Here is a 9,254-nt window from a genome sequence, read left to right on the forward strand (position 1 = left end):
TAAAGAAAGCAATTCACAGAAAGACACACGTGTAGAGTTTAATTCTTAATTGGCTATAAACAAATCACTCACAAAAGACTTAATGGGCAAGCATTTTAGTTTATCAGCAAAAACCGTTTTTTCCCAAATTTTGTAAATTTTCACTTAACTGTGATAAATTAGATCCAATTACGTTTTAAATTCTGCCCAAATTTCATCTATAGTATAGCTACTACTCAAGTTCAGCTTCCAGAATAGGTGATTTAAAAGTAATTTGCCAACCCTGACCCCAAAACAAAGAATCCAAGAAGAGAGTTAAAACAATTTCTGGGCCGGGCGCGGTGGCTCGAGCCTGTAATCCCAGCACTTTGGGAGGCCGAGACGGGCAGATCACGAGGTCAGGAGATCAAGACCATCCTGGCTAACACGGTGAAACCCCGTCTCTACTAAAAGCTACAAAAAAAAAACTAGCCGGGCGAGGTGGCAGCCGCCTGTAGTCCCAGCTACTCGGGAGGCTGAGGCAGGAGAATGGCATGAACCCGGGAGGCGGAGCTTGCAATGAGCTGAGATCCGGCCACAGCACTCCAGCCTGGGTGACAGAGCGAGACTTTGTCTCAAAAAAAAAAAAAAAAAAAAAATTTCTGGTTCGATCTCAGCACCAAACAAACAAACAAACAAAAAATCCCACAACTACTAATTTGCACCCCTCTAAGAAGAGGTGATATGTGTCCCTTACTCAATAATGATATATTAGAGCCTGCAGAGTCCAGATAGTGTGGTAAATGAGTAGAGGAAACACAATTATATATTTAAATACCAGGTATCCTGCTTCCAAGGAACTTTTAATCAGAATATGCATGAAAGACAATAAATATTTGATAATTAAGAGAAGCGTGACTATTGTGCTCTAAGAGCATGATCACTTCTTGTTAGATAAAAGACTTCGGCCGGGCGAGTTGGCTCAGGCCAGGCCAGGCGAGGTGGCTCACGCCCGTAATCCCAACACTTTGGGAGGCTGAGGTGGGCGGATCACGAGGTCAGGAGATAGAGACTATCCTGGCTAACACGGTGAAATCCTGTCTCTACTTAAAAAAAAAAAAAAAAAAAAAGACTTCACAAAGAAAATACGCCTGGGCGAGGTGGCTCATGCCTATATTCCCAGCACTTTGGAAGGCTGAGGTAGGAGGACTGCTTGAGGCCAATAGTATGAGACCAGCCTGGGCAACATAGGGAGACCTTGTCTCTATAAAAATTTTTAAAAATTAGCCCAACTGTGGTGGCACACACCTATCCCAGCTACTCTGGAAGCTGAGGTGGGAACATTGCTTGAGCGTGGGAGGTTAAGGCTGCAATGAGCTAGGATCACAGCACTGCATTCCAGCCTCAGTGACAGAGAGAAACCTTGTCTCAAAATAAAAAGAAAATATATTTAAGTTAAGCACTATTTTATAATTTTGAAGATGCTGAGAATTCTCAAAGCATCTGATCTTTACATATTTAAATAAGTACAAAAACCATATTCTATAACCAAACACAATTTTTTTTTTTTTGAGAGACAGGGTCTCACCTCTGTCATCCAGGCTGGAGTGAAGTGGCATGACCATGGCTCACTGCAACCTGGAACCCCTGGGCTCACACAATCCTCCCACCTCAGACTCCTGAGTTGCTGGGACTACTGGTACACACCACGCCCAGCTACGAAAGAAAAAATTGATTATCGACATTTCTAAATTGTCTATGCCAGTGCTACCCACAGGTTATAGGTTACAGGTCCCAATACAGCCTCTTTGCTGAACTGAGTCCTTCAGGATAATTTGTCTTTGTCTATCTCCTCTATCTTTCTTTGATGGTTTGAATATATTAATATAATATATTAACGTAAAACTGATGGGTAACTTACTTGTCCTTTCAGTTGCTTGATGGACTGCTGAAGTGTGAGTATCTGGTTGAAGAGGGGACTCTTTAGTGTCTCATAAAACACAGATAACTTCTCATTCTGCGACGTGTCACCCTTCTCCTGCAATTTCATTTTCAGGCGATCAAGTACCTGCAGGACCTGCAGTTTATCTTGGGTTAAGATGAATAAGTAGAGTAATAGTTAAGTCCCATCTGAGATTCCATTTTAAAATCATTAATTAATTAAATTATAGAACAATATATCCAGTATACCTGCAGCAGGATTTTCAGGCATTTTGAATTATTCCCTTCAATCAGTCTTAAAGATACCTAAAGAAAAATTTAAAATATAAAAGATGAATTTCAATTGTATATGGCTATAATCCTGTAGAAAAACTTAGGAAAACCTCAAGAACATTCTTTATCAAGACTCCACTCAGTGAAATTCAAATTATAACCACAATGAGGTGCCACTACACACCCATTAAGATAATTAAAATTTAAAAACAGACAATACTAAGCATCGAGGCTGTAAGTGCCTGGAACTATTGTACATTGCTAAGAGAAATGCAAAATATCACAACCACTTTGGAAAATTGGTAGTTTCTCATAAAGTTAAAAATACACTTACTATACGACCCAGCACTTCCACTCACAAATACTTACGCAGTATTCATGAAAATATACGCTCACAAAAACGCCTGTACATGGAAGTTAATAGCATTTTTATTTATAAAACCCCAAAACTATAAAACCCAAGTGTCTAGAAACAGATGAATAAACAAATAATGGTATATAATATTCAAAATAAAAGGAAAATTACTGATACACACAACAAGGATAAATCTCAAAAATGGTATGTTGAAAAAAGAAACCTGACCCAAAAAAGGCACAAACTGCACTGTATGATTCCATTCACATGAAGTCCAAGTACTGACAAAACTAATCTACAACTATAAATTAATTTACCTGGGGCAGGGTGATAGGGAGTTGACCATGACAGGCTTCAGAACATGCTACTCTCAAAATATGATATCTTGGCATGTTGCATATTTTAAGCTGAAGGAATCTGAGAAACAGCAGGTGCAGAAAGGACTTCCCCTGAAGCAGATCATAGGATCCTCGTGTGAGAGGTGTCCTCTCTACACCCAGAAGATAGCAGCATCTTAATCTCAGAAGACAGAGTGGCTAGGTGCAGTGACTCATGCCTATAATCCCAGCACTTTGGGAGGCCGAGGAAGGAGGATCACTTGCGCCCCAGAGTTTGAGGGCAGCTTGGGCAACACAGTAAGATCCCATCTCTACAAAAAATTTAAAAACTCAGCCACGCATGGTGGCACATACCCGTAGTCCCAGCTGCTTAGGAGGCTGAAGCAGGAGGATCACTTGAGCCCAAGAGGTTGAGGCTGCAGTGAGCTATGAGCCACTGCACTCCAGCCTGGGGATAAGAGTGAGACCCTGTCTCAAAATTTAAAAATAGAAATAGAGGAACACCCAGAGGAATCTGAACAAACAGGCCTTTTTAAGTTTTTTCCAGTTTACTCCTCTTAGCTCATATCCCTTTCTGTCCTATCACATTCATAACTCTTCCCTTCTTCATCAAATCTAACTTAAAAACACTCAGGTTTTACTGTTTCTTTGGGTCTTCACTTCCTTACGAAGGCTCCCATGTCACGTAAAACTTATATTAAACAAGTTTATATGTTTTTCTCTTGTTAATCTACCTTTTATTACAGGGGCCCCAGCCAAAAACTTGGAAGGGTAGAAGCTAAAGATATTTTCCCTCCCCTACACTGGGAAGGGGTTCAAGGAAGCTTTTTTGGCGTGATGGAAACATTCTGTGTCTTGAAGGGGGTACTGTTTACACAGATGTATATATTTATCAAAATTTATTGAACCAGGCCAGGCACAGTGGCTCACTGTGATCCCAGCACTTTAGGAGGCCAAGGTGGAAGGATCACTTGAAGCCAGGAGTTTGAGATCAGCCTGGGCAACAAAGTGAAACCTCATCTCTACAAAAACAAAAAAAAGTAGCTGGTGTGGTGGCTTGTACCTATAATCCCAGCTACACTGCATATTGAGGTGAGAGGATCACTTGAGCCCAGGAGGTCAAGGTTGCAATGAGCCATGCCACTGCACTCTGGCCTGGGTAACAAAGGGAGGACCCCATTTCAACAAAAAATAAAAGAAAAATTCCAGAGCTGTACAAATGATCTCAGACTCTTAATAGTCATCTATAGCTCAAAAGAAATAACAGGTATGCTGCAGCTCACACCTGTAATCCCACACTTGGAGAGATCCAGGTGGGTGGATCACCTGAGGTCAGGAATTCAAGACCAGCCTGGCCAGCACACAGAAACCCTGTCTCTACTAAAAATACAAAAATTAGTCAGGCGTGGTGGCGCTCGCCTGTAATTCCAGCTACTCGGGAGGCTGAGGCAGGGGAACTGCTTGAACCTGGGCGGTGGAGGTTGCGGTGAGCCGAGATCATGCCACTACACTCCAGCCTAGGAAATAGATCCAGACTCTGTTTCAAAAAAAGAAAAAAAGAAACCACTCAAAGTGGCATTCTCTATGGATAATGTTTCCTTAATTCCAGTGATTTGATGAAATTAACCTAAAATGTAACATAATTAAAAACTCAAAAGGCTAGCAAAACCCTTTACTATGACCAAAATGAGACATTTTCAGTGATCATTTTTACTAGTGATACACACTTGTAATGAACCATCAAAGAAATATGAGTATTATACAATCAAAATTTTCTCACATCAACCTGGATATGGTAGCTGAATGAGATCTTTATCTTCTAATTCAAGATCATTAAGCAAAAAAGCATATTGAAAACCAGTAAGGGATGCCATTGGCATTGATAAAAGGTCTAAGTATTCCATCCAAATGTTCACTGGATTCAATGGGAATACCAAAAGAAGTGCTGAATAGAACATCAAAGAAATACTTCTGATGCGCTCAGCATCTCAACTGTACAACTCATACAACTACCCAGTGAGAGGCAATTGTGAATAACAAAAGAGCAGTCATGACAGCACTGTCCTCTCATATAGCAGCACACAGCCCAACAGGACTGACAGGAGAGGTCTGCTGGTCATTAACACATCAACCTCTCTAAATCAAAGAATGCAAACTAAAACAATAAGATGACATTTTATTTACTGCCAAATCTCAACTGACATTTATTGATTTATTAGAGATAATAATAGTTTATACTCCAAATGTCATGAAAAAATAGGTGGAAATAAAAATTTGCACAATGTATACTGACCCTGCTAAGTTGTCCTAAAAGAGTGTGTAACTTTTACTTCTGAGTGTCACTCTGAAAGAAATACTGGCAAAGGGGCACAAAGATGTGTGTGCAAGGGTATTTACTGCATTTTTAATAGCAAAACTCCTGGAAAAAGTAAACTATCAAAAGATATCAGCTCAGGCACTGTGGCTCACGCCAGTAATCCCATCACTTTGGGAGGCCAGGGTAGGTGGATCACTTGAGGTCAGGAGCTGGGGAACAGCCTGACCAACATGGAAACCCCATCTACTAAAAACACAAAAATTTGCTGGGTGTGGTGGCAGGCACCTATAATCCCAGCTACTTGGGAGGCTGAGGCAAGAGAATCACTTGAACCCAGGAGGTGGAGGTTTCAGTGAGCTGGGATCGTGTCACTGCACTCCAGGCTGGGCGACAGAGTGAGACTTTGTCTCAAAAAAAAACAAAAACAAAAAACAAACAAACAAAAAACAGCAATTAAAATGATGAAGCAGGTCTGAATGTATTGAAAAGGGAATGAGGGGGGAAAGGGTTAACAGCAAGCCTGTGGCTCACTCCTTCAGCTGCAGGGCTGTCCAATCTTTTGGCTTCCCTGGGCCACACTGGAAGAGGAGGATTGTCTTGGGCCACACATAAAATACACTAATGATAGCTGATGAGCTTTAAAAAAAAAAAAATCTCATAATGTTTTAAGAAAGTTTATGAATTTGTGTCAGGCTGCATTCAAAGCTGTCCCGGGTTGGACAAGCTTGGGGGATTCCCTGCATGACAGCTGACTTCCTAGCAAACATGATAAAGGTTTCTAATAGATAAGAAAGGGTCTCTTATTTTAAAATATCAGGATAGATCTGGTCTCCCTTAATTGCCTTCTGTAAATAATCGAAGAATTTATGGATGTCTGGGCATGGCTAGCTGGAAAACAGGAGATAATCACAGGCATTTTCTATTTGTGTAACTAAGAGAATAGAGAACTAGAGATTCCCCTTAGCAGGTTCAGTGGCTTTGAAGGTTGAGGCCAGAGAAGTGCTTGAACCCGGAAGTTCGAGGCTATAGTGAGCTATGATTATGCCACTGTACTCCAGCCTGGGTGACAGAGGAAGACACTGACTCTTTAAAAAACTTGACATCATATCTAAAATGTTGAACCCTACTTTTCTAGTTAACAGGAATGTTTACCTATGTAACAAAAAAGTCTGTATAATGTGTCTGTATTATGTGTATTATACGAATTATATATCCTGATTTACTTAACCATAAAAAAAAAAAAACAACAACAACAAAAACGAGAGATTCCCAAAACAGAAAAGGCTTTCTTTAGGAAAAACATTTGTTAATCCAAAGCAAAAAACTGTGTCCCGAGGTTGAATTTTACTTCTGTAAACAAATTAAGAACTACAGTAGGGCTGGGCGTGGTGGCCCTACTGTAATCCCAGCACTTTGGGAGGCTGAGGTGGGCGGATCACTTGAGATTAGGAGTTTGAGACCAGCCTGGCCAACTTGGTGAAAACCTGTTTCTACTAAAAGTACAAAAATTAGCTGGGCATGGTGGTGGGTGCCTGAAATCCCAGCTATTCGGGAGGCTGAGGCAGGAGCATTGCTTGAACCCAGAAGGTGGAGGTTGCAGCAAGCCAAGATAGTGCCATTGCACTCCAGCCTGGGCGACAAGAGCAAAACTTCATCTCAAAACACAAACAAACTATAGTAACTCTATCATAAATACATGAAGAAGTGACTTCCTATCAGTCATATATAACTGTTTTCAGTAGGTTGATAATATGTCTGAATGTAGAAGAAAGTGAAATTCTTTGGAAGTTGTGCCTGCTGGCTGGGGGCTCCTCCAGGAAGGAATGCTCATCTGTGTCTGGCTTCTGCCTCTAACCTCTGAATCATGAGTAAGGTTTGGAGTTGGGTAAGATTTCATATTCATATGAAGATGCTTTGACAATTCAGCCCTTTGCATTAACACAGAGAAGTTATCCAATATGCACAACTGAATGAGGAAAACAAAGAGTTTCAGAATGAGAGCATTATTTTCGCACATTTGCAAGAAAAAAAAAAATGTGTGTGCGTAGGTTTCTAGAAGAAGAGTTAAGCCAAGCATGCTGGCATGTGCCTATAATCCCAGCTACTCAGGAGGCTGAGGTGGGAGGATCACTTGAGCCCAGGAGTTCAACATCAGCATGGTCAACACAGCTAGACACACATATCAAAAAAAAAAGAGAGATTTAGAAAGATAGTCAATGTAGTAACAGTGATTACTTCTAGAAAGTAAATGTGAGGATGGAGAGATTTAAAAATTAAACTTTCCATTTTACAACTTTAAATGCTGCAGGTATTAATTTTATAATTTAAAAACTAGGGAGCCAGGCGTGGTGGCTCATGCCTCTAAACCCAGCACTTTAGGAGACAGAGGCAGGTGGATCGCTTGAGCCCAGGAGTTTGAAACTAGTCTGGATAACATGGCAAAACCTTGTATCTACACAAAATACAAAAATTAGCTGGGTGTGATGGTGCACACCTATAGTCCCAGCCACTCAGGGGCCTGAGGTGGGAGGATTACCTGGGTTCAGGGAGGTTGAGGCTGCAGTGAGCTGAGATAGCGCCACCGCACTCCAGCCTGGGCGACAGCATGAGACTCTGTCTCAAACAACAAAACTAAAAATAATGAAAAATAGGGCCCAATGCAGTGGCTCACACTTGTAATCCCAGCACTTTAGGAAGCCAAGGTGCAAGAATTGCGTGAGTTCAAGCAATTCAAGACCAGCCTGGACAACATAGTGAGACCCAGTATTTACAAAAAAATTTTAAAATTAGCCAGGCCTGCTAACACATACCTGTGTCCCAGCTACTCAGGAGGCTAAGGTGGGAGAATCACTTGAGCCCAGAAGATTGAGGTTGCAGTGAACCATGATTGCACTACTGTACTCCAGTCTGGCAACAGAGCAAAATCGGAAAAAAAAAAAAAAAAAAGTAAAAGTGACAAAAAAAAAGATGGCTATGACAGTCTGCAAGCCACACAGTGGGATAATTGTACTATAAGGCATACACACACAATAGCAGAGCAGTGGTGTGTACCATGTGCTAAGAAAAATCATAAAGAAAGAGTGACTAACCTAAAAAGTTTAGGAATACTGGAATGAGAACACAACAGAAAACTCTCTCATTGTAAATTAAAAAAACAGTCCGGGCATGGCAGCTCATGCCTGTTCCCAGCACTTTGGGAGGCTGAGGCGGGCAGATCACGAAGTCAGGAGTTCGAGACCAGTCTGGCCAATATGATGAAACCCCATCTCTACTAAAAATATAAAAAATTAGCCAGGCATGGTGGCGTACACCTGTTGTCTCAGTTACTTGGGAGGCAGAGGCAAGAGAATCACTTGAATCCAGGAAGAAGAGGTTGCAGTGAGCTGAGATCATGCCACTGCACTCCAGCCTGGGTGACAAAGCACCACTCTGTCTCAAAAACAAACCAAAAAAACAGGCCAGGAGCGGTGGCTCACACCTGTAATCTCAGCACTTTGGGAGGCCAAAGCATGGGGATCACCTGAGGTCAGGAGTTCAAGACCAACCTGGCCAACATGGTGAAACCATCTCTACTGGCCAGGCGTGGTGGCTCATGCCTGTAATCCCAGCACTTTGAGAGGCTGAGGCGGGTGGATCATCTGAGATCAGGAGTTCGAGACCGGCCTGACCAACATGGTAAAACCTCGTCTCTGCCAAAAATACAAAATCAGCTGGGGGTAGTGGCGCATGCCTGTAATCCCAGTTACTTGGGAGCCTGAGGCAAAAGAATTGCTTGAACTCGGGAGGCGGAGGTTGTGGTGAGCCAAGATCATGCCATTGCACTCCAGCCTGGGCGACAGAGCAAAATCCTGTCTCAGGAAAAAAAAAGAAAAAAGAAACTCTGTCTCTACTAAAACTACAAACATTAGCTGAGTGTGGTACCGGGCACCTGTAATCCCAGCTACTCAGGAGGGTGAAACAGGAGAATCGCTTGAACTCAGAAGATGGAGGTTGCAGTGAGCTGAGATCATACCACCGCACTCCAGCCTGGGTGACAGAGCAAGACTCCATCTCAAAAAAAAAAAAAAAAAAA

The 9,254-nt window shown here is 41.9% G+C and overlaps 1 protein-coding gene across 6 annotated transcripts in view; it reads right to left on the bottom strand.

Annotated features, from left to right (window-relative positions):
* The window catches only part of PATJ (PATJ crumbs cell polarity complex component), a 441,042-nt gene that overhangs the window by 416,280 nt on the left and 15,508 nt on the right, over positions 1–9,254 (bottom strand). For 5 of the 6 annotated variants that reach the window (XM_017877225.1, XM_017877223.1, XM_017877224.1 and 2 more), the window contains exons 2-3: positions 2,149–2,205; positions 1,880–2,046 (exon numbers count right to left, since the gene is read on the bottom strand). In XM_017877225.1, the coding sequence (XP_017732714.1) occupies positions 1,880–2,046; positions 2,149–2,170 (189 nt within the window). In that variant the 5' untranslated portion in view covers positions 2,171–2,205. Of the gene's footprint in view, positions 1–1,879; positions 2,047–2,148; positions 2,206–2,844; positions 2,903–9,254 lie in introns of those variants that run through there. The other variant, XM_017877222.1, reaches the window with a different exon arrangement.

The sequence above is a fragment of the Rhinopithecus bieti genome, unplaced genomic scaffold, assembly GCF_001698545.2.
Source record: "Rhinopithecus bieti isolate Rb0 unplaced genomic scaffold, ASM169854v2 scaffold_6380, whole genome shotgun sequence".
In the NCBI taxonomy this organism is placed as follows: Eukaryota; Metazoa; Chordata; class Mammalia; order Primates; family Cercopithecidae; genus Rhinopithecus; species Rhinopithecus bieti.